Genomic DNA, 26,894 nt, shown 5'->3' on the forward strand with positions numbered 1-26,894 from the left:
CAGAGAAGTAGTGCCAGAAGGACAAGGCATCTTTGAAGGACATTAAATAGTCCCAGAAGACTTCCAGGGGCATGAGAAAGGACAATACAGCCAGGTATTGGCTCCTTCCCACAAAGCAGTAAAGCTCTTGCAAAGTCTCTTTGCAAAGCCTGTTTGTGTCTTCATAACCCCTTAGTTCTTTGTCACACAGCTCCCCAGAGCTAAACTGCACAGTGATTTATTTTGCATGTGTGTTATATCACAAACTTGTTGACAAGGCACAAAACTACAGTAATCCTATGGGGGAGGTCTCATTGCAAGTTTGCCTGGATTTATATTTTCTCTTCTTCACAAAGCCTTTAAAATTAAACTACAACAAAACTGCGACTTGTGGAACCAATGAGGTTGAAACAACTACAATTGAAAATCAGATACCATGACAACAAGTGAAATATAAGACAACTGCTACATTAAATAAGATTTGGAATGCTGCAGGATTTTCTGAGTGTTGGGATTGGAGGTTTTTAATATTGCTGGTTGTTACAGTTTCAGGTTTGAGTACTGACACAGGTCAGTAGATCTCCCTCTTCCACCTAAAAGGATGGAAAGACCCTTTTTATTTATCATCATGGGATTAGGAAGAGAAAAGAGTAACTCTGCATGAGTGGAGTTTCCACATGGAAAGAAACAGGAAAACTAGAAGAGAAATAAAGCCAGCTAGAATTCAATTATCTTCAGGAACAAGCTGGCAAGATAAAGGATCAAGTTATCAAGCAGGGCTTCAATTAGGCTGATTTTTAACTGTAAGTAGATTTGATTAGTAGTGTACATCACAGTATGAGGAGGCAACTTCAAATCATGCTGAAACTTCATAATGCTGAAGTCACTCAGTAATAAAAACTAGACCACATCCCTAGTAAAATATTGGAAACCATCAGCCAGAGACAGGCTGCCCACATTCCTTTTTATTAACTCCTGATTCCAGCTGGTTTAGCTTTTATATTCTGCCAGATATTGAAAAGAAAGCTAATATTATTAATGACTTCTAGGTTTAAGGAATTAATTTCTATTAGTTCTAGCTAAGAAGTCATTCTTTTAAACAATCTGCTATTGACTGGCATGACAGTGCAGCCTGGGGAGAAACAGCTTTTCCCATGCCCCTTTGTTTACAGGATTTCCAGGCATTATGCCAATTTTCTCTAAGTTAAAGAAAACTCCATTCTTCCACATCCTTCATTTCCCTGCACACAACTTGACTCCCATGCTGTCAAAATCCATTTGAATCCTTGATACAATAAAATCCATTTTGTTGCATTCAGAATTTATGAACTTACATTTGCTTGTTTTTCTGAGCACAGCAGCTCAGGGATAGAAAACAGGAGAGGGTGGAGAAAGAGCTCTTGGATTTACACCTGGCTTCTCTTAGTTTCATCTGATGGCCCCTAATCCTTGCATTAGAAAGGAGTGTGAAAGTCAACCCCCCTCTCCATGGCACTCAAGGTTTTTCAGCTGTTCTTGCATCTCCCCTCAGCTGTCTCTCTTTCCAGATGAAGAATTCTGCATTGCTCACTCCCAGTCACTTGAATGCCCTTGCACAATTTAAGATAAGCAACCTTGTTTTATCTAATATATTGATCAGAGATTAATAAAGACTGTAATGACTGCATTTGAATTTCAAGTTTTTATCTGTCAGATGCTAGGATTTTATTTTCCAAGACACAAAAGCAGTGCAAAGCATATCCCAGGTCAAAAAGCCCTCTCTTGAGTTTGACTACTGTAATTTTAGTTTCAATTAGAACAAAGCTATTAATTTTCCAGAAAATAGGAAAAACATTATGGCCGTTTATCCATTTATCTGTGCAATGAAATATCTGCTTAAGGGCAACTACAAGTAAAATACTATTAAAATAAAAAAAAAAAAAGAAGAAATAAAGTCTTTAAAAATACATAAATAATGAAGTATTTTCACATCACTGGGCTGTGTTCTGCCTGCTGTTTCCCAACTCTCTAGTAGTGTTACACCACCATGATTTTATCATGACTCTAAAATTAGTTTAAAGCATAAAAGTTTTAAAAATACAGCTATTTTCACAGCATATACCTTCATTTGGGCCCACACTGAGTCAAGTCTAATGTCAACAAGGATTATTCCTCAATATCAAAGGCAAAATCACTTACCAGTAGAAAAAAAAAATAAAGTATTAAAGCTAATGGGTGTTGTATCCCTTAATCTCACTGGAGCATTTGATGTAACACTTAAACATTAAACTTTAGGAATCTTAATATATTATTACAAAATCATGCATACCTTCTTTCTCACCTTACACATTTGAGTATAAGAAACTGAGTGACAGAATCCAGTACTCTCAACTGTTGTCATTATATTACAAAGGTTCCATATTGCTAGATTTGCATGCCTCCTTGATATTTCTCGTAGGCAGCTCCTTTAGACACTAACTCACCCTCACAGCAGCCAACTGACTCCAGCTCCCCTCAGCCAACCAATCCACCCTTTTATAACACTCTTCTTATTGGCTACAGCTGTGGCCTGTTAATATCAGGCCTGCTCCTAATCCTTAGTAATTGTTCAGTTGCAACTCTTTAGGGGGTAAGATTACATTCTATACTACCTTTATTTACCCATACCGTATCCCCCTACACTCAACTATTCAGAATATTGATTATTCTTGGTATGCTTTATGAGCAGGGAAAGAGGAATCAATCAATATTTCCCTTGATGCTTTAAACCTACTGCCCGTGTGGACCTGCAGTCCAGGAGATATGCAGCATGAATTTTTAATTCTCACAATCATTTCAAACCAATGACCCCCCAGAAGTCTCTCTATATCCACTCAGTATGATGAGCAGATTTCCAACACTCTCAATTCTTCATGCGCTCTTTTGCATGTCCAGGTTTATAATCTCTCCTGAAGAAATGGTAATGGAGGAAAGGGAGCAGGTGACAAAACCAACATGTTCAGCAGTCTTGAATATCTTTTCCTTCTCAGAACTCCACCTAAGGCTAGAAAAGTAACTGAAACTAAAATGAACAACCAGAAGGAGAGGCACTGAATCCTTATTGAAACTATTCCCAGCACAGGAAATTCCCAATTTTGGGTTGTTTTGATTTTTTTGGTTGTTGTTGGATGGGGCGGGGTTGTTTTTTGGGGTTTTTTTTGTTGGTTTTTGTTGTTATTGTTTGCTTCTTGCTGCTTGTATAACAATGGTCTTATTGCATATATCCAGGCAATGCATTAGACAAGACTGAATTCAACTTGGACCTCTTCCCAAATGTTATGAGACAGACAGGAAGACATTAAGAAAATATCCTAATCTTTTTTACAGCGGTAACTGATTTTACTTACATTTCAAAAATCTACTAAAACACAGGGAATACCATTAGAAGATTAAACTGAAATTATCTTAAATAAAACATTTGGATCGGGGAATTTAAAGTAAGTTTGTCTTGAATAAAGACAAGAAGGGTAGGGGTTGAAATCATTATTTTAATTGCACTGTTCAATGGAATTATCCAAGGGAAAATAATACAGAAATGGCAAAAAGCAAAACCAAATAGCTCAATACTTTCATTGGAATACTATTTTTTCATTCTAGGACTTCCAACTCATATCAGAAGTGATGGTCTCTAGCCAGCTCTTTGAAGGCAAATGGATATTGAAAACCACTTACATCTTGCAGAAACATGTCTCTAATACATATCTCCATTGTTGCTGATGCCAAGCAAAATACCAGAAAATTTAATTAAAAGCAGAGATTTAAACAAAAGTAGCTTTGTACTGATTCTCAGTGGCCTTATTCTTCTCACTCTTTACAGCTATCAGAGAGGGAAGGTCTGACGTCCTGTAAACTCCAGTCCTCATCCTCCCTTGGCAAGATCTCAGTTCAGAGATGTAACCTTCAAAGCTGAGGTTCCCTTCAGAATCGTCACAGGAGCGTGTCCCAGAGCCCTCCAGCTTGACCCCATCCACATCAATTATCCTGTTCACAGGGAGCTCCATTCCAGGGTTCCCTCTCACACCAGGAGGATTAAAGCTTCTGCTGGCCTTGGCTTTGTGAGAGGTCTGCTCATAGGAGTTTCCTGAAGTCCCTTGTGAATCATTTTTCTTTCTGTTTGCACCTAACAGAAGAATTAAAAACAAAAAAACACAAAACAAGAGAATTATGTATCTTCTGGTTTTAGCAGTTTTCAATATTGCAGCCTTCTCTGAGGCCCCAAAGGTAGTCAGTTGGGATATTCATCCACCAAAGAGACCTACTGATGGAAATTTAACTAAACACTGGATCTCAAAGAAAAATGTGAAATACTAATATGTATCTGCCTTAATGTAGCATTTTTCAGAGTTTTTAAAAAGACTCCATTAAAAATAACTAATTAGAATAATTTTGTACACCTCTAGAAAAAAAAAAAATTCTCACAGCAGCAAACCCAAGGTGGAGGAGAATATAGACCTTCCACTGGGGCAGAATGGGAGATGTTCCTTCAGTTGAACTGGTCTCCAAGACCCTGCTGAGATAGTATTTTTACTTGGCTAGGGCTTAGTTCTCTAGCAGACTAGTAAGGGATTATTTGAAGTTGCAGGTCGCTGTCCTGAACTGCAACAGAGCAATTATGGGCCACAGGACAAGAATAAAAGAAACAACTTTGCAGAATCACAGGACGGTTCAGGTTGGAAGGAACCTAGCGGGGCATCTGGTCCCACCTGCCTGCTGAAGCAGGATCATCCCAGAGCACACGGCCCAGGATTGTGTCCAGATGGTTCTGGAATATTTCCAGTGTGAGGGAGATCTCACACCCCCTCTGTGCAGTCTGTCCCAGTGCTCAGAAGAAGAAGTTCTTCCTCATATCCAGGTGGAACTTCCTGTGCATCAGTTTCTGGCCATTGCCTCATATTCTATGGCTCAGCACCATTGAGCAGAGCCTGACTCCATCCTCTGCCAGCCTCCCTGCAGATATTTATAAACATTGCTGAGGTCTCCTCTCAGTTGGTTCTTCTCAAGGCTGACCAGGCTCAGCTCCCTGATTCTTTACTCCCAAGAGAGATTCTCCAGACCCTTGACCAACTTAGTAGTTCTTTGCTGGACCTGCTCTAGGAGTTCCTTATCCTGAGGAGCCCAGAACTGGACACAGCACTCCAGATGTGTCCCACCAGGGCTGTGCAGAGGGGCAGGATCCCCTCCCCTGCCCTGCTGGCGCTGCTCCTCCTGACTCACCCCAGGACTCCCTTGGCCCTCTCAGCCACAAGGACACGCTGCTGGCCCATGGACACCTTGTGTCCACCAGGCCCCCCAGGCCCCTCTCTGCAGAGCTGCCCCCAGCAGGTCAGCCCCCAGCCTGGGCTGCTCCATGGGCTTGTTCCACCCCAGAGCAGCACCCTGCATTTGCCCTTGCTGAATTTCAGAAGGTTCCTCTCTGCCCATCTCTCCAGCCTACTGAGGTCCTTCTGAGGACTGTGCAACTCTCTGAGGTCTGAGGGCTTTAAGCACTCAAGAAACACCTGAGTTACATCTAAAATCACAGTTGCCAGGATTCAGGCCTATTCACACAAAGTCATCACTCTCCCAAGACTGTAGTTCTAACCCTTGAGCTCCCAAAAGCCAGTTTTGTGTTAGGTGTGACCCTACAAAGTGCAAGGAGCTTCTCAAAGCAAATGTACAGAGGCTGATTTGCCTGTGTCAACAGCAGCAAGAAGGGAAGGGTGAAGGAGTTGATTTCAGGATTCACACCACATTTAGCAACATGGTTTCTGGAACTAAGGCTCCCCCCATGATGATATAAAGAGGGGCAATATTTTCAGAGACAGAGAACTGCTTTCATTAGCTCAAACAGAGAGCCAAGGAAAAAAAAAAAGAGAAACTTTCAAGGCACAAAAGCAGGCCTGAGTAGGGACTCCCATTTTATATTTAATTCCCTTTTTCCATACATCTTCTTATCCATCTTTTAAAAGATACGATCTTATCTGACATTCTCAAAATTTTGTGCCACAGTACATCCAAGTGCCTGACCAGCATGTTTAGCCACACAAATCCCATGAGACTGGTGTGGTTAAATCCCACAGCTGTCTTTCAAATATTTTATTCGTGTTTATTCCATTAAGTGATTGCTACGGTTTTATGCAAGGAAAAGAAATTTCCATGTATAATCACCGTAATCAAGAACTTTTTGATATGGAGAATGGAGGAAATGCAAATGAAAAAGACAAAAAAAGCACTTTCACACACTTTCAATCAAATCACTCCAGGGTCTTCTTGAGGCTTAAAGCTTTCTATTTAAGAAAAATAAGTTTAAATCCTCAGTAGTGCAATGCTTAGTGTTTTAGCTACAGTGAAGCCCCACATGAATAATCTGGGTATTTTGCATCAGTAGTGCTTGCTGTGTTTTCAGAGGAATTAGATCAAACTCCAAACAAATCAACTGAGCAGAGAGAGGCAGAAAGCTCCCAGCCCTGCTAGCCCAGCATGACTGCAGCCTGCTAAATTGCAGCTAACATTTAATGGGACTGGATTAGACTTTGTGTTTAAATCTCCCTACTGAAACTAAACATTGTCTTAATTTTAACTGCTGCTTGCCTGGCTGGGCTGCAAAATGCTATTTTTCTGTTCTGGAACATTTATCTTAACATGAGTGTACTGAATTGTTCTCTTGATCTCTTTAATCCACTATTCTACGCCCTTTGAGCAAAACCTGTGACTCTCCTTTCAAGCTGCTTTAAAAGAGCTACAAATTGCTGAAATGCCTACTAATGACAAATTACCACAAATACATGGCATTGACAGAGCATGAGTCACCCAGCTGTCCTAGCACTCAGAATACATCCTCCTATGAAATGTCATGCAAAGGAACACCTTTGATTGAGGTGGAAGGTCTCATATCTGTTGACTTGGACTAGGTTGAAACACTTTCCACAGTCAAAAGACACAGCCTGCATTAACAGGGACAAGAGATGAAAGAGCTGGAAACTCCTGCTGAGGAACACTATGGAAGGTGCAAGTATTGCTGAATTTATTTGGGTGCTAAGCCCTTCTACAGTTAAATAAAAGAAATGCCATTAAGTCTTGGAATTATGGTGTCACTGAGTCAGCACACAAAGCAACTGGGTGTGCAAGCTGCCCAATAGGAGCACAGCAGAAATAAGGTCAATGTTTGCTCTCAGGCTTCACAAGACATAAGCTCATCTGAACAAGAACACATCCGCATTATAGACATATTTTTCTATTAATGTCCTTTTTAGGAGCAATCTCTCTGCAGCATCAAATAAATTACTACTAGAGTCAGGGCAGTAAAAGAGAACATCTTGTCTAAAATACCAGTTCAAAAGACTGTGGAATTACTAAGGGAGGATACTGTGAAGATGATTTCACTTTTCCTGTCAGAGTAGAAAATACCTTATCTCATCTTCACCAAATAGGAAGATGATTTCAAGAGTAGCACTACCCAGAAAAAATATTTCAATGTAAATTTTTCCTCATTTTTTTTAAGAAAGAGCTTTTATGGAGCAAGGCTATTTATCACAAATAGTAGGCGAGATTTGCCAAACCAGCTTGTGTATAAATGTATCCCACAAGTTTTTAAGCAGACTCAAGACTTGCATGGAGCTTTAGACTTAGTGGAGCTTTATAATGAGGTTTCAATGAAGTTTGTAACACTCTTACACTGGTCTCCTCCTCATGTTTTCTGAGTAACAAATGCCTGAAGACACTCAGCTGTGCAGGGCACCATCTAAGGTGCAGAGGGCCTTCACAGGGAAAATTTCTCTTCACATATTTTTGACTGTAGCGATGAATACCTCCATGGAGAGCTCTGCAGATGCTTTGCCATGTATGGAGCATGTCAGGAATGTTATTACATTTCCCCAGATCTAATCTCTCAGATGTCCTACCTAACTTCAGTAGAGAAAGACAGACACTGCTTATGGCAGCAGTCACAGAGGTGAATTTCCAGGATGGAATTCCACATTCACACCTATTGGTAATCTCCTCCCTTGCTAAGCATTCCACACAGCTCTTGGGAAATTTTCTTGTGCATCTGATCCCGTTGATATGTTCCAGCTGGTTTAAAGATGGGAAGATGCAGGTCATCTTTTGTCCTTAAACCAGAGATCTGCTGTGTCACAGGCTCACAGCCAAATGACTGCTTAGAAGGCTTAACTGCACCTATCTGCATTTTCCCAAAGGTGACTACAATCAAGCACTGTTTTGGCTGATCTCCTGCTTTCTGTTACCAATATTTCTCTTTTTGTGATATTTGGATTTTGTGTATTATTCTCAAGCACTCTAAATTTAATATTGTCATTATGGAGAACTATATAAAGACAAAGGGAAATCTTCTGTATTAAATAATCCTCCAACTTTAAGATCTAAGCAAAAGATCACAAGACACTCTCTTCCAGGTAGTTTAGGAATAAGGGAGCATGTGGCCAAATTCCACACAGAGACAAGGTCACAAAAAACCTGGAAATTTCAGGAGCAGCATTAACAGCCAAATGTAGATGAGAGGATCATATAACTCTAAGTCTAATGCAGATGCTTGGGGATTTAAAGGCCTGCTCACAACAGCTTGCAATTATATTGTTTCTATACCATAATCAATAAATGCATTTATCTTCAATGTGCTAAATTTAGTTACGATTTTTAATAAAATCTCTTCCATGTAAATTTAGGGTTTCACTCATCATTCTACCTTTGCTAAAATCCTACTGTTCTTGTCAAAACCATTAACCATTTAGATGGCTCTAAGTTCTACTGAAAGATAACAAGAATATCCTGCTGATTTTCATACCATTGATCCCAGGCCTTTGACTTCTAATGTCAGAGAGGATCTGATCTCAGTTAAAGGGAATGAGCTCCAGATTAATGATTTTGTACTGACTTAGAGCAGATAAAAATCTGTTTGAAGTATTTCATAAAACTTAGAATATAACTCGTGAGAAGAGGCCTGCAGTTTTCAGGGGCAATTCCTGGGTCTGGTGATTTACAGACATGTTCCAGCCCCAAATGTAATCAGTCTCCCAGGCAGCAAGGCTCTGGAGTGTGCTGTGACACAGCAGCCTGGGCAGACACTGCTCCAGCCTCTGACTCCATGGAGCCTGTCCCAAGGTGGTACCACACTGGCATTTTCTTACATGAGACTGAAAAAAGGAGCCCTTTGATGGCCACTTCTATAGTGAGTGAATAGATAGTCCCTTCTGTTTCAGGGTCCTGGAAATAAATCAATATAAATAACTTCTCCTTAACATGGACGTAATCTGGCAGTTTCACTCTCAGAAAGACACTTATCCCTTTCTGTCCTAAACTGTTAGGAAATGCTACTTCCACATATTAGCCCTCCCACACATGGATTCTTTTAAGTGGTGGATGAATGACTTCACACTGGCTGACATACTGTTACTACTGCAAGAATTTTTTTTTTTTTAAGTTTCTACAGTGATTTATGCTTCTGAGGGGAAAAGGATACTTTACATCAAAGTTTTAGAACACCAGAGGTTAAATTTTCTTTGGCAGTTTCCTTCTTTTTATCTCTTAATTGATACAACACCAAGGAGAAAGCAGACTTAATAAAAGATTCCTACCTACACTTTATGCTAAATCTTTGCAAAGGAAATTTGACTTTATATGCTGAATTTCACTTGCATGATGAAACAGCAACTGCAGCATATGCTCAGTGCCTTGAAATCTGACTCAGTAAAATGAAGGCATCAAGCCAGGAAATGGGTTGTGCTACAAAGCAGCAATATTCTACATTAGCAGTTTATTTACCTTTTTTTCTGGGAATTTTGTGAGTACATTTGCAGCATTAAGTTTATAAATGGGCAGATGGAAATCCTTTCATTGCACTCATCTCCAAAGCATTCACAAGAAGAACAAAGCACCACACATTATTCAGAAAGACAAATTTGGACTATCACATGGAATAGGGAGCTCACCAGTGGCATACAGATGCAAAAGAGGGAGCACTGTAACCTGTGTTTGCTGAGAGCAGGGACCCTTCATGTGCACAGCTACAACAGCAGCTGAAGGGAACTGCAAACAACATCATTTAAAATCCAGGAGCACTCCACAAATAAATTAAAAGTTCTGAATTTTGACCCAGGCAGACATGTGTGCCCTCAATAACACTGTCCAATTTGCTCAAACTTTCCATTTCTCTACTGCTAAATCTGAAACAATTTTTAACTACTTTCTAAGCAGTAGATATGATAAAACAACTCTGCAGCAGCCTACACATATTCAGCTCTCAGTGTGATCTTCCAGCATTTATTGTTTTGGTTTTCCATCAGTGTCGGTATCAGCAGGTTTAATTTTTGCAGAGTCCTATAATTATTGCAGAGTTGGGAGATAGTGGATTGAATTACTTGAATCCATTTTAATTTAATCTGCCATTCATTAGGTTATTTTTCAATTATGAAAGTCTAAAATGTGGTTTCACTGGGCTACCGGTTACATTTTACCAATAATTCAGCAAAGTTCATTTCATTATCCAAATGCTGCCATGGGTTGAAGAGATCTGGGTTTAGCCCATGTGCATTTGGTTCAGAGGGCAGCTGTCATTTTTCTAACATTTCGTTCAGCCAGTGATAAATTTGCAATTCTTGCTAAAATGTTTATCCTGTTGCTTGATCAAAATAAGTTTACATTTCAAATAATCATCCCCCAAGGTCCTCCTTGCTTCCCACTTGTCTGCTCTATACTCCCCTTCTCCTCTGTTTGTTGTGGATCACAGTCATGTATTACATGTAATTCTCCCATTGAATCATGCTCTGATTAAAAGAGGGTTAACACATCCCAGCCTTGTATTTCTGGATTCTCATGGGTACTTCTTTATATTGATCCAGAATCCAATTATCTTCTATAAATTTACACAGAACCAGTAAAGGATGTAAGTTACCACATGAAAACAGCCTTTGTTAAAAATAATTAAAATAATGATTTACATTATTCTTACATCTTTTATGTCATAATCACCTCCTTTTCTTGAATTTTTATTAATGTTTTCATTCATGTGGTTATCTTGATTTACACAGGGAACACCACTGGACTGTCTCTAAAATATGCCACATGAATTAAGAGATTATATAAAATATTAGTTACATAAAATATTGTATCATTTATTACAAAAAAAAAAGGGTTATTTTCAAAATTTGAAGATAGACATGTGATTTCTCTTAATGACCTCTTAATCTCCTTAACTACCACAAGTTTTTTTTCCACTTGGAATTCATTACCATTAGAATTGAAAAATTTAGTAGCCAAAATAGCAAAAGTCACAGAAATACCACTGATCTCCGTTCTAATTATCTGATCTCTAGTCTTCAGCTGTGGGGTACTGCATCTTTTCTGTGAATAATAAAAAAAGATCAGTTGGGGATTTTTTTTTTTTTTTGGGCTTTGGGAACAATAGCCTATACCAGACTCTGAGAAAGTACCCTGCATTTTATTTCTGCATAATTTATCTTTCACAACAAAAACATCCTAGCCCTGGTACTAACTATTCAATTTCTGAAAGATTTCTTTTCAATAAGAAAGTAAGCAAGTTTATTTTGAGGGTACAAATCTATTTTCAGAAAAAAAAAGCGGTTTCTTAAAAAAAAGCTATATAACTTTAGACTGTCTAAATTAATTCTTTAACTTCCACAGACATTCTACTGAAGCATAATTACAGAGAGTACACCATGCTTTTATTTCCCCTAGCTGGCTCTCTATCTTAACCAATGACATCATATGCTAAAAGGTAGTTTTGACTAAACTTTTCTAGTGCATTGCTGGATCCAGCCTATACATCTCCTTAAAAAAAAGACCTTCATACTTGGTAGACAAGTAGACATTTCCACTGACTGTAACTCTAGTGTCATTTTGAGAATAATTCTCATCCTAGCTGAAAAAAAAAGCCCCAAAAACAACAGGGATTTTTTTAAGAGAAGGAAGATCAATTTGTTGGACTCAAATCTACAGTCTGTACACTTCAATCTGGATTGCTGCAAATTGTCCTATCTCAGGTTGAAACGGTATTTAGTGAAACAGCCCAGTTGCTATCATGACAAAATGCCCACCTACTTTGTAGTAGAGGCAAAAACCAACATGAACAACTCAGACCAGTGGAATATTGCAAATAAACAAGTCAGTGCACGGCCTGTGGCTTAATACTCACAGCTCCTGAGGAGACTACAGGTTTGGGAGGCTGCCTTTCCCCATGGGTAACACATGTGCCCAGCCTCTTGGGAAAAACTGGACAGCATTCAAAGTACCCAGACTATACCAGGCAATTAAAAAAAGAAAAATAAAACAAAACAAAAGCCAAGGAGATTAAATCTGCGTTTTAACACTTTCAAAAATGAATGCATCACTTCAAGCCAATCACACCACACAATAATTATTTCTTCCACAGATGGGACCACCATTATATGCAGAGACATGAAAGAATGTCTTCAGATTCCAGAAACATCTGATTTTTAAAGTGGGAAATTTGCCAGAACTAGCAGGCTTATTAAAAATAAAGACGTTTTCTCTTGATGAGTAACGCAACTAGAATCAGTAATGATTCTTGTGTTGCTAATTTATTTGCTATTTACTTCATAGCTAAGTATTAATACAGTATAAAAACATTTCACTTATTTCAGAAAGTTAAGAACTGAGCTTGAAAATGTGTTCTCAATAGCTCAGAGTGATGCAAACCTTATTTTGCTGACTTCCATTGTTCATACTTTCCTTTCTAGATCATCAAGTGAAAAAAACCCCAAGTGTTACCCATTAGAGGGATGGACATTGGCCTGGCCTTGCTACATCAGCAAATTGCTCCCTGCAGAACATGAGGGACCCCTTCACTCCTCCCAGTCCTTTTCCCAGCATTTATAAGCCCAAAATGTGCAGGGTAAGCACACACGTCATTTGTCTTTAGGCCAATTTGGAACCAAGACCAGAGACCTCTGCAAATTCTGTAGTCATTATTTGTCTTTATATCCCAACATTTTAATTGAATAAACCAATCAGAAATGCAATTTCCATTGATGGGGGTTATGAATGAACAACCATTAAAGCACTTAAAAAAGCAACCATTATTAATGATTTAGTCCTTTGAGATTTCAATTCTTGACTGGAGAGAGTTTTCAGAAGTCTTTATTATAATTATGTACATCATCAAACAGCCTTTCCATGCAAACTCCAATCATGAAAATAGAAAAGTTTTGATTCACCCCACATTTTTTCCATAAAATCACCGTTTTTTAATAGAATACAGTTCCCATTAAATAGTAGTGTGTCATGAGAAGAGTGTAGAATACAGCTAATATATGCAATAAGACTGTAGCAAAAAAGGAAGGTGTTTTATATATTTTTTTTAAAAATTTTGTTATTCCTTAAAAAAAATCTGTTTTGTCAGAAAGCTAAAAGAAATTTAGATTTTCAGTTTTGCAAAATTAGTTTGATTACTCATTCATGGGTGACTATGACAAAATAATAAGGCACAATCACCACTGAAAGTATAGAACACTAGTTGAAATATATGCTAATTAAAATCCATTTTAAAAAATTAAATTAAATATGGACGGTATTACTTATTTGTTGTGAAAAACTCTGAATAATTTTAGAAGGGGAACTGCTACAGGACTTTCAACTGCTTTATTTTCTTTCATGGAGGCCCACAAATATGTGAGAACACAGTGACTTTTGGAAAAACTGGATTTTCATTCCCCAGAACACAATGAGACCTAGTTAACAGCACAACACGCCTCTCTGCAGAATTATTTTTTTTTCAATTAGGCTTCAGAGTGCTGTTATGTAGGACCCATCTCAAAGAGTGAAAAGAGTAGTGTGGTCTCCAGCACCCAACCAACCCCTCATTTCTTACCCAAGTCTACCAAATAAAGAGGTGGTTACTTTGGTTACTCCACATCAAATGAGCTGAGATCTCCAGCTCACTTCTTAAAGACCAGGGAAGAGTTGCTTTAGTTTAAAATAAGAAGGAAAGTAATGAACATAAAGTTTAGCCCAAGAACCCAAAGACAGAAGAAATTCTCCTTTCAGGAGTTCCTGTTATGACTAATTCCAAAGAAACCTCCTGTCTTATTTGCCTTCTGGAGCACATGCCAATGCTATGGATTTCACATGTGACCCATCAGCATCTCAAGACAGCATTTGCCCTTGGATGTCTAAATTATTAATAAATCTAATGTTTGTCAGCTTTGTCTCATGGTAATTGCTTGTTCATATCTATTTATCTGTTTGCCGTAAGAAGGTAATTTCAATCAGAATTCTTAATCCAGGACTGAAAGAATTTTTAAATAATGAATAAAATGGAAGCTTAAAACCAGTTTGCGTAACTATAGCTAGAATTTATTACTCCTGAGAGAACAAGGATACAAAATACATGTGAAAACTACACAAAGATTTCTACAAAGTAAAAAGTAGAAAGTGGGAAAAGGGAAAGCTACAGCTCAGTGGTTACACAGAAACTTAAGCATGCATTAAAATATTGTAAATTCATGAAGTTTTTTTTAAGTGCAAATGGTTTTTTTTAACAGTTCTCACTGAAAAATATGCAAATTGATACCTATGTTGTACACTTGACATATTATCAGAAAGACACCAACACAAATCTATGCATATATACATCAATATGTCTGAAGTACATTTTGTGGTTCTGTTATCCATAGGCACTGGTTACAAGTCCGTCTAATACTCAGTTTCAGAAATTAAGTGGTAGCGCTAATAGAACATTTCTCAGATACTACTAATAAAGGAATTGGCTTTTAAAATGCCAAGAGGAAGAAATAATCTGCATTGCCATTTATAAGCATCCAACAACCAAAGAAGTATTTACAAATCATCAACCATACAGATAAAGAACAGTATCAAATACTCTGTGTAAAAAGATAAATAATTAAAATGTATATTCCCACATCACAAAGAAATGTGATCATACAAATATGGCACCATATGTTTGTGAAACATCAAAAATAAATGTAGCACATAGATACCTCTTCTTATATTTTACATTAAAATGCACAGTACAATGACTGTAAATGTCAATGTCACGACACCCATTGTCTTCAAATTCCTGTTTCTGGTAATAGCAATTATTAGTAGAGTCCATGTTTATAAAGAAATTCCATACTTCAGCCTTGGGCTAATATTGCTCTGTGATATTGCTAGACCATGAAACTTACATCCTAAAAAAGTTACATATTTTCTTTAAAATTATCTATTAGAAAGCTATTTGATATGTGAATATTCTGGGAGGAAGTGTGATAGATGCAATCTATTTCTCTGTGTAGCAAAGTACGGGTTAAAAAAAATAACATTTTTATTTTTGTCCCAAATATCAAATTTATTAGTGAAATATATCCTAAGTTGAGGCTTATCCATTTAAAATTTTAATCATAAACAATACTGCAATTTTCAATAATTAGGGGTTTTGTTAAAGTACTTAAACTTCCAAACCCTAATCATGTATCTCATTATGAGAAATGGATCAGAAAATCTGGAACACAACAGTGCTATGGAGCTCAAAATGCTGATATCCTGTTTTGTACTCTGAGGGTGAATGAGATAATTATAGCATGTGGATGTATTTCAAAGGTTTGTCTGCATGTGGCCATTTATGGTTACATGCCAAATCCAAACAAAAGTACATTGTTAAAGGCAACCAGAAGTATTACAGTTAGAACAGACTAAGGCAATTAAAATCTTTTTTCCTACTTTTTTTGGTTAAAAAAAAATAAAAATTAAGGTGCAGAGAGAATTTTCTTTGCTGTTTTAATGGGTGCCAGATACTGATTAACAGTGCCAAGGAGAAGTAGTTTTACACAAAAGGAAAAACTATTAAAATCTAGAAATACCTGAATTGGATCTTTGAAATCCAGATTTTTCCTGATTACCTGCAAAAGGAGTTGGGGGCGGATAGTTGGCTTCCGTGAGTTTACTGATGTCTGACAGTGGCGTTGGTGGTGGCGGTGGTAGCAAAGTGCTGTTAGGGCTGCTAATATCTCCTTCAGCCACAAGAGTCAAGTCTGCCACATTCTCATCATCTACCATCTGAATGCCTTCAGCCTGCAGCTCTCTGGACTGCCTTTTCCACACCGCGGCGTTGCTCTCCTGGGCGTGCGGAATCGGAGACAACGGAGGGCTGAAAGGAACGCTTAAAGTCTTCTGGCTGTGGAGTGCTGCCAAAGCAGACTTATGTTTGTTTTCTGAGTAACCCACTTTCTTTACTGAATTTTCATTAGAGTTTTGCAGGGACTCCTGTTTTCCACTGGGTGATGTACATCCATCACTGCCATTGCTTTTTGAAACTCGCTTGCTGAGGCCTTTAGGACCTGCGGGTGTAGATGAGGATGGTTCTGGTCCAGTGGGTGGTAAACGAAGAAAGTCAGGAAGAATAAGGTCTTCTTTCCTTAGCAGTCCACGTTGGTCATCTGCTCTGTTACTTTGTGCTTTGGATATGAGTTCAAAAAATTCTATTGGGGAAAAACCCAAAATTGACAAGTTTTTGTCAGAAAGTGCAATGCTATTAAAATGTACATTTTCAGCACATTTATTTTCCATGAAGATCTTCAATTCTTTCAATGCTGCCTTGAAATAAGATCCCATGTTAATTAGGAACTTTTTCAATTGCAGCAATGTTCACTAGCATCACTATAATTAAGACCATCAGCATTGCTATTGTAAGAGTTTTGCAGTTTAGAACAGCTGCAATTCACTGAGCCTTGAACACGTCTTCAATTTTACGCGGTTAATAAATCTGTACACACATGCAGGATTTTTTAATTCTTTATACAAAGCAAGGCTCTAGTCTTACAGACAATGGGTGCACGTTTTTATATTCTGGATGGGTTTTACCCATCTTAACTCAAAAATAGCATGCCATTTGAACATTCAAAGATTCAGAATGTTGCAAACTTCCTCATTATATTGACTTTCTCTCAGAGTAATTATATTTTATCACAGTTTCAATTCAATTCATGGCATAGTTTTAAACCAGGATGTTATCATCACAGGGTATGATCAGATGATGATTTAAGTAACCCCATTTTACTTGGAGCTGCAATGAATCAGTAGCTTACAGATAGTCAGTAACCATCCAAGGAGCCATTACCAAAAGCAATGGGGCAGCTTTTTAAAGAGGCTTTAACACAATTAGAAGTGATTTGCTGATCATGTCCCTAATGATATCCAATGGTTTAATATGTTTCTATAAATAATACTCATAATAGATCAACACTGTTCTAAAAAGTTTCAAAACTTGGCAACAAGAAACTTATCAATTGTAAGCCAAGAATTATTCCACTCCTCAAAAAAGAAGCATTGCAACAATAAACAAACTCTTTGGTACAAAACATAGACATATAAAAATATGTAATTCTTAATATAGGGTCTCTGCATGTCCTAATTTTTCAAGAAGAAAGCACTTTAACTACAGAATATTAAAAGATGCTTAAAAAGGCCATCTCCAACAGATTAAATAAAATCAATAGTTCCAACCCAGCTTATAAATACTGTTTGAAGCAAAAGCCATTAAGGAATAAAGCAACAGAACATTAGTATCAGTTTTAACTTAGCATAATATGGAGTCGTACACTTGCATTTGTATGACCTTATTCCTAAATCCTCTACTCATACTTGGCAGGCTTTGCAACGTATTCATAAAAATGACTTTTTAACATGCTTTTTCAAATGCTGTAAAATCTGAATGTAGCCAAGATGGAAGCTTCAAAATGCTTCTTATTGCCAAAGTTTTGCAAAATGGCGGTAGGCATATTAAAACATGCAACATTTCTAAGATGTGTCATACAAAAATGTTTCTGAAATTTCAAAGTTCATAGAACAGTTGTTTGTTTTTGCATTAAAAAACAGTCTACAACATTTGGTATGCATTTTCCAAACTTTGACAAATATCACAAAACTCAAAATAAAATGTGAAAGCCTCGAATTCTGAAGTTTTCAAATTATGTTAATGTTTTACTCAGTCCTAGGAAAAAAAATGAAAGTATTAAAATGTGGAAAACAAGTTAACAAAAGAGTAAGCAACAGAAAATAATTTAAAATGCACTAATATTTTGTAATAACACTTATGTGAAAAAAACATTTTGCAGTAGAAGTTTTAACCATAGCATTTTTTTTCAGTTCTAGTCAGTGGACATTTATTCACAGATGAACATTCAAAGGTAAACATTCATTTGCTGTATAAATGTGCATAACCAGGTTTTGGATATGCATATGGAGTAACTTCAGCAGTAAATTTTAGTCTGTTGGTCAAAAATGTTCTTTGAGGTTTGTTTTTCTACATGGGAAAATAGGGAGGAGCGTGTAGGGCTGACAGACAGGTCATCATTTCAGTTCACATCCTAGGGCACAGGGTGTTATGCCAAAATTTCTAGTGCTACATAATTTTTATTTCTCTTTTGCCCATGGACATCTTTCTATAAGAAAGCAAAACAAATTCTCTCATGAGATTTTTTTCCAATGATATCACCAGAACTATTAAGGTGTAAAAAAGGTAAAAATAGGACTCAGGAAATGCAAGATTACCAATAACCTCTTTGCTTATTTCTACTTCTTATGCTGAATGCAAATTTTTCTGTTGCCCATCACATCTCCTCCACAATCTGACTGCCCTGCCCTGGCTGTTACAGAGTTCAGCAGAAAACTTACAAAAATTCTTACCTGAGTACATTTGGGTCTACACTACTGTGCAGTGCCTGTCAAACACTTATATAGAGGTGAACAGAAAGCCAAGCTTCTACACAGCTTACAGAGAGTATCAAATGGGATGTTCAACTGCAGTGGAGTAACTAATCCCCTTTTATTCTACAGGAATTAGGTACCCCTCACTTTTGAAAATCCCACTGGACACCTACATCAGTGTTTAGGTATTCTTAAAATTTCAACTTATGAAAACTTGACAACTCAAACACACCAAACAAAAATATAATGGTCATGACTATGATTTTCACAACACAGTATTAAACACGTGGTACCTACACAGACACAAAATTTTTCTAAGACTACTTATGTTAATATGTAAGCTATAAAGTTCACATACCCTCTGCTTCATCCAAATTTATTTTGTGACTTTTTTTTTTCCCAATCTTTGCAATAGAGTCTTCTCTCTTTGACAGCCGGACTTCCCTAGCATTTTTTCCATTTTCGCCTTTCATTTTGATAGAATTAGACTTTCCTAGAGTTCTTCCCTCTCCCTGCATTAGAAGGAAAGTTAAGGTACTACTTACATTCAGGCTCTATCATTTGTATACATAATATGGCCTAAAGGAATGAGGAAAGTTATTTTGGAAACAGATTTCTCTAACACCACAACAAATGCTTTAGGTTAGTCTTGATTATGGCAAAGAACATTTGCCATAGCAGTTCCCAAAAAAATGTAGAAATAAATATAATATTGTTTACTCTGAAGAATTCACAAGACAGAAATGGCCTCTGAACTACAGAGTAGCTCAATTATTTTCAAACATAGATAAGCCAATGAGACACGAAACAACAAACACAACACAGTGAAAGAGTTAACTGATTCATCATGAAGACAAAGCTCTTCACAAATAAATGCTGTTGACAGTGGAAAACTATCAGACAGATAACAGCTATATTCAATCTAGTTACAGAATTTGGCCGATTCAAAATCATGTGTGAATGCAGCCTTTGATACAGAATTCTAGAAGGAAACAGAAGATGATCTAATGGAGAAAAATCGTTGCAGAAGACTTACAGTAGATCCTTGACTTCTTGAAGATACAGTTGCAGTCTGTTTTACTAACACGCCTCTTTGTTTCTCTGTAAACATTGAACATAAATATATCTTCTGTAACCACCAATTTATAATTCCCTAAAGAAGCAAGACTTAAGGGACAATGATGGACAAAACAGATTTGTGCTTTAAAATTGCTCCAATATGTATTCAGAAAATGAAGAGTGAGCACAGTTGATAACCCTGATACTTTTCAGTAAAAACCTACCAGAATCTGCCTCCCATTTTCAGATTTTCCTCACACTGGCATTATTTTTAAAGTTAAAAGATGCTGAAGTCTGACTTATGCACTAAATTTTCAGTTGATTTAGATCAAATAATGATAAAATCTGATCATTCAGTTTGCAATTCTCAACACTATAATTTTAAAAAGAAAAATAAAATCAGCAGAAAAGACCATTGAAAGGCCATGTTGAATTTTTTCCATCCTGTTTCACACATCAAATATTTTGTAGAAACTGCTGTATCCTCGTTGCCATCTTCTAAGTAATCAAAGCCTCCATCAATTAAATTTGCCTACAGCAAATTTAGTAACAGAATCATTGCCCCCTTCCACTGGTACAGTGGCACAGAACCACTGCCAGAATGATCCTCTATGATTTAGGCTTTTACAGATGCTGGCAGCACACTGGATTTAGGCTTTACTTGTAATCCTTAAATTAATTATGTGTGCAAGTATTTAGATTGAAACTGTTTTTCAAAATAACAATTGGTTCTGTTGGTTAGGAAAATGACAAATCTGATTCTCCTCAATAAATACCTCCATATTTATAATCCCAGTTCTTCTTCGAGGAGGATCCCTGCTCTAAGTCTATTTAATTTAACCATATCTAATTTAGCTTTTGAAAAGAAGTGTTCAATATCTCTAAAAAGGTCTCCTAATGAAACCAAACCTTTACTCATAAGGCTACTTACATTAATCCAGAGTGTTAATTGTGCCAAGAGATTGTCAACTGTTTAGCTGATAAATTTTTATTTTTCCAATTATGTTGCCTAGGGTCATGAGTTTTTATCCTTTTTGGTGTTATTTTCAAAAATCATCACTTAAAACTGGAGAAGTAGGCTCTGGTACTTTCTCATGCCTATGAAGAATATTATGATAGCAGCAGATGCAGCTGCTGTACAAACTGCATCTGCTTTCCTTACACAGAATGTTCCTCACTGAATAATTGCCAAATGCACAGAAGATATTTGGCACTTGATTCTCATTATTATTTCTGGGTGCTATGTTCCTAAGTTTGTGGGTGGATCTGTGGCTCAGTGCAAACAAAAAATTCAAATATTACTACTGCAAAATTTCTTACAGCAACAGTAAAACTACCTGCTATCACAGATTACATTAATCTTCAATCTTCAGAAACTGCACTGCTTTTTAGTTAAAAAGAATATATGCTATATATGATAGATATAAATTTAATCACATTTACCTCACCTTCACAGCAACAGGAAAAACTAACCATAGTCAGGGTTTGTAAAACTGATTTGGAACCACAAACAAAAGCTTTTCTACAAACTTACCTCTACCCTTTGATGGCTCTTTTTCATCTAGAACAACCCGCTGACCATCCAGATTAGATATAGGGACACCAAGATCAAGGGGTTCCTGCTCACCACTCTAAAGTCGGATCACAGTTTGTATGTAATAGAGAAAAAGCTGTTTTCAGAACAAATTCATGCAGTCTGACATTTTTGAAAGAAAACAAGCAAAGGATTTTTATACTTCAATCTATCCTTCTACTATTCTAAAAATGTTTATTCCAGTGGTGTAAAACTACCTGGATTTCAATGAGTGTGACCCTATTCTGTGGGAAGAATGGTATTGGGAAAAAAAGATACATGGAGGAAAAAAATCATCCCATTTGTAAGTGTGCTTAAATACTCTAGCACCATTAGTGTGTATGTTCAGCAAGTCATGTTTTTCAGAGAACACTTTAGATTATTTTTTTATTCTAAATTGATTGTATTTCATTAGTTTTGTAATTTCATTAAATGAAGTTATCTTTATACCAACATACTTTTCAGTTATCTTAAAAACTTGGACTGGTTCAGCTAAGACAGCTTACATACTAGAAATACCACAAAATTAACTTTACATTCCTAAGTATTCCAGCACAAAAGAAAGGAGAACATGCTAGCCAAGAGTTCAGTAGTAGAGAAGTTGAATCAGTCTGCTTTAACAAAATATTTCTGCAAGGGGATTTGTGGCAACTTTCATGATTCCCAGGACAATGGAAAAAAAGCTTTAATCCAACCAACTTTCCCTGGCTAATAATGGGAGTTGAGCTCTGGAAGAAGCAAAGTTCAGGCTTGCTTATTTTGGATGTTTGGTTTATTATGAAGAGAATATAAAACAGATGTAGACTAAATATTTGAGGTAACTACTACTAAGCTTAATGGTTATAATTACAATGCATTTTATCTCAAAATGTAGCTGCAGATATTTAAATGCCTAATTCTCAGGAGAGGAATCATTCCAGGGACTATCATATGATCTTCTCCAGACAGAAAATATTGCTGTTTGAATTACATCAAAGAATACTTACTAGTCTTGCCACAAGTTCATTAAGATTTAAACCATATTTTGCAACAACAGGCCTTAAGACCTCTGTTACTGGTTTGGTGGGTTTTGCCTTCAGACCAACTGACCGGTTGATAGGAACAAGATCCAGCCTGAAACACAGCAATTGTAACACCAAGTGTGAAATACTCCAGTAAATAAAGTGAATAGAAATATGTCAAATCCAATCTACAGCAAAGTTGTACCAATTTACAGCTAGTAGCTAGCTGGAACTGCAGTAGCATGAATATATACTAAACTGAAGTGACAAAGAATCTATTATTATTTTTTTATTTCTTTATTATTATATTTAATTTATTATTACTTCTATTTAACACAAATAAAACTTGGACTGTTTCACTTGCCAGAACTGAGTGAAGGCCTGAGCCAGTCTATTTCAGACCAAGGAAAAGCATTCCACAGCACTTCTATATTTACAAGGAGATTTCTCTGACCAGTTTGGTCCAGGAGTCCTTCCAAAGTGACTCCATGTCTGAACTATAGCCTTGGATGCAAGAAAAATATTTCTTCTCAGTTCTACAAGACAGACTCACAACTTGTTATGCAATTACATGAGATGGATTCGGACAAATATTTTAATTTTTAAACAGACTAACACTGTGGAATTCCAGTGCTACTTCTTTGGGTTGGTGCCACCATATGATGAAATATCGGTACAAGAGAAACTTATATACCAAAGGTGAAAAAGTAATTAACTTAGAATTTACAGGCTAAAGACAGCTCTTTTCAGAGCCTATTTTACAATTTTGCATTATTAAAACAGTAAAAGAATAATTAAATACAATTTGTTTTTACAAAATTAAACCCAAACAACTTTCATTAGTATCTATGTCCCTGCACAGAGCTGTGCCCAGCTTTGGTTTGGTTTTTTTTTTTTTAAATGCTCTTCATCTATGCCCTGAATCCTCCATAAGCCTCATTTGATTGCAGTGGTACTACAGTATGAAATCAAGGACAAGCTTATTACTAACAAAACAACCAGAAGAAATGTACATCATCATCAGATATTATTATTATCAGTAATTTTTTTCAGTCACAATTAAATATAAAACTCATGTTTTATCTCACAAAAATTGAATACAAGATGTTAAGTCATGTTGACTTTTCTCTTCCACAAGAAGCCAGAATAACTGAAGCTTTGTCTTTCATATTTTCTTTGAATTCAACAGTTACTAAATTGAAATGATCCATTTTAATCATTAGCTGGTAATTGATACAAAAGTGGCAAACGCTGAGGTAACTAAGTATACCCACATAGTATTTCTCCTTTGTCTGAAAATGTTCCAAATATTTGACTATATTTGCTTACATAGTATCTATCCAGAGAATGGAATAATGTAGAACATTTCTACATTTTAATTAACACACAAATAACATATGGTACTGCCTACTTAAAGTTCCTTTTTAACTTGGAGACTCAACAAGCTCACACCTAATAAAAGACTGCTCAATCTCAATCTAAAAATTGAATATGCCATACAGTATTTATTAACCTGAAGTACCTTTAAATAGAAACTAGCCCAGCTTCCTAAGGAAAAGTAATATAGAGCCAAAATAAGGAATGCCTCACAAATTAAACTTCATTCACTTCAAAAGTCCAGGTCAGTAATGTAAGACATTTTACTTCAATACTTTTTCCTGAAATAATTATTTCAGGAGTTTTCATAGCATTAGTTTGGATTCATTTTGGAAAAAATTACAAATGTTATTTTGAAAAGAACACACACTACCAAATATATTACATAAAACTAAATATATCATGTACTGCATTATATTATATCCATACTAATAATTTAACATTGACGTGTTTAAGATTCAGGGTTCATCAGAGGATTTTTATTTATACAATTAGTTTTACTGCAATTTTCTAGGTGGGCATATACAGATATAACTGATGGGAACAGGTCATGAATAAATATACCCATTTATTTTTAAGACCAGGAGACTCCCAGTTCAATTTCCACATCTTTCTTGTGGCTACTCCAACCTACTAAGCATGTCTTTATGATGTGGAAGGTCCCTCTGGACCCACAGATCTGTCCAATGCTTTCAGAGCTGCCTCAGCTTGAGCATTTTGACACCACAATAATATTTAAATGTCCCTAAACTGGAACACTGGCATCGAAATCCCACTTGTATCCTCAGAGCAATGCAGAAAGCCCCCTCCTGCAGCTGCACAGCCTCCTGTTTCACTGCACAGGGAACTGGCAACATCTCCTTTACTGCACTTACAAAAAGCAAACTGGGAAACAGGGAGGGAAAGGCCAGAAGAAGGCTTTATTTTTGACTCTTACCTAAATAAAGTGCGTTTTTCCAAGCGCAGGTCCCGAGACTCCAGGATGCTGCTGTCCTGGTGCAACACCAGGGGCTGCAGAACACATCAGGGATAAAAGAACACAGAGCAAATTAATTTTAAACTATGCAAAAAAGAGCAGCTGTGTTGTTGAATTTTTTTTAAGGTAACTCAGAATATTATTAATATAGGCTGTACTCATTCTAGTGACTGCTCCTTTACAATATGAAACATGATTAAAGCATGTTTTCTTTTGGCTAGGTGTGAAACAATGACCAAAATTCAATTTCCACTGGAGTCAGCAGGTATTCAGGAACTTGGTTGTTAAAACAAACCTAGATTCTTCAACTTATATAAATAACACAGAATAATGCATTAGAAAAGACAGCCAGCTAACAGTCTTTGAAAGCTTTAAAAGAAAAAACCCATAACTATGAACATTCATTGATTTTTGTCATTGTAATTATCTAGACGGATCAAAAGCATGAATTTAAGAGAATAAATACTTCATGTCCACAACTTCTCTTTGAATTGGAGAATATTTCTGTTGACTAAGAGCCATCACACACATACTGCATCATCCCCACAGATTGCTGTCTTGGAAATTTTCCTCAATATTAAAACCTGTACCTCATTTCTACCATTAATGCATCTCATTCATCTTTGAGCAACTGAATGTCACTATGTTTTAGGGCTTTAATGCAGTAGCATCTACTACCAGACATTTGTTTTCTTTGTGGATAATTCAATTCTCCTTCAATTAACCAGCACTGCCGATGTAAAGCTATGGGCAGAACCAGGAGATGCGTGTCAGTATGGAGAGAACAGAATTCCTTATTTGTAAAATGGGGAGGAAAATGCTTCCAAAAAGGCCCAGGAATATGCAGTACCTTATCTCCTCCAACAAGGAACAGGTCCACTGCAGCTATGTTGATGCCATGTTTCTCACAGACCCCAGAGAGCACCTCCTTGATGGAGAACCCTGACTTCACAGCCATTTTGCTGGATGAGCCATCCGGAAGGTTTACACAGCAGTACTTGGGGGATTTGTCTTTATCTGGCACAAATGCAGGCAATCTTGAGGTTTCAGACTTGAAAGGAAAAAGAAAGGTCAGTGCCCAATGGGAAAATGAGGACTGGGTATAAACTATTAGAGCCTACACAGATCAAACCAAGCCAAGAACCATCGTTTCCACCATGCTTTAGAAAACCTTCCAAATACCACAAATATCAGATAACTTTAAATCCTAAAAGATTTAGATAAAGATCATAAATCTAAATCACAAATCTAAATTTATTTCAAGAACAGATGAAGTTTTACACAGCAAGTGTGTAAAAGATTAAAAAGTTATAAGATTTACTAAAGAGCTCCTAAGTAAAAACTATAAAAGTAAATTAAATCTCATTAAGCATCCAAATAGTTAAATGTCTGTGCTCAATAATGTCCTGCTGATGTAAAAATTACCACTGACACCCTATGAATCAACATTTAAGTGAAGAGGAATGGCTTTAAACATCAGGTTCCTCAATCTTTCCTCACAAAATTTCCTCTTCTTTCAACATAATATGAATTCTATGCACAAATACCCCACAGAGAAATTAAAATTTTAAAAATTTTTGCTTCATGACCATTAATTGTTTTTATTAAAGGGAATCAGAACTACAATGCTACGGGCTAGGCACTAACCTTTATTCTAAAGTAACAGTAAAATAGTAACACTACCACTAAATATCAGAAGTATCTTTGAAAATTTAACAAAAAGCTCACTTATAATTTAAAAGGACACTAAAAAATGCTGGGTTTGACAGCCTTTTAGGGTACTCATCATGCTTTTTCTCTTTTCTTTAACATGGTCCTTCTCATTCAAATCACAGTAACTTTCTGATTTAAATCAGGTGGGAGTGGGAGAGAAATGAGGGGTTGTTGCTTTAGGGAGCCTTTGCATTTTCTATTTCTTAAAACGACTTTTTTGCAACAGAAATAAACATGACTTCACCATGCTTGTTTCCCTGATCAATATTTTTAGCATAGATAAAATTACACAGTTATTAGTTGATGGTTAATTACACAGAATCTATTCTATCAGAGGGACATCAACAGTACAAAAAAACCAAAATTTCCTTTTTTTAGAGTCTTCCTCCATATCAACATAGATAAATAAAGTATTACATCTGTGTTTTATTAATACTGTTTTAATTTTGCATCTCATTAGTTTTACACTGTGAAGGCAAAACTTGATGGTTAGAAATCAGAGTGTCTTCACTTGTTAATTTCT

At 36.6% G+C, this 26,894-nt stretch overlaps 1 protein-coding gene across 5 annotated transcripts in view; it reads right to left on the reverse strand.

Moving 5' to 3' along the window:
- Positions 1-3,465: 3,465 nt before the first annotated feature.
- The window catches only part of RGS12 (regulator of G protein signaling 12), an 80,520-nt gene continuing 57,091 nt past the window's right edge, over positions 3,466-26,894 (reverse strand). For 3 of the 5 annotated variants that reach the window (XM_066548679.1, XM_066548683.1, XM_066548681.1), the window contains 7 exons: positions 25,509-25,709; positions 24,620-24,693; positions 22,291-22,417; positions 21,266-21,362; positions 19,709-19,773; positions 19,031-19,184; positions 14,301-16,445 (listed from right to left, as the gene is read on the reverse strand). In XM_066548679.1, the coding sequence (XP_066404776.1) occupies positions 15,811-16,445; positions 19,031-19,184; positions 19,709-19,773; positions 21,266-21,362; positions 22,291-22,417; positions 24,620-24,693; positions 25,509-25,709 (1,353 nt within the window). In that variant the 3' untranslated portion in view covers positions 14,301-15,810. Of the gene's footprint in view, positions 4,118-14,300; positions 16,446-19,030; positions 19,185-19,708; positions 19,774-21,265; positions 21,363-22,290; positions 22,418-24,619; positions 24,694-25,508; positions 25,710-26,894 lie in introns of those variants that run through there. The other 2 variants (XM_066548684.1, XM_066548680.1) reach the window with 2 other exon arrangements.

Source organism: Molothrus aeneus, chromosome 4 (genome assembly GCF_037042795.1).
Source record: "Molothrus aeneus isolate 106 chromosome 4, BPBGC_Maene_1.0, whole genome shotgun sequence".
Lineage (NCBI taxonomy): Eukaryota > Metazoa > Chordata > Aves > Passeriformes > Icteridae > Molothrus > Molothrus aeneus.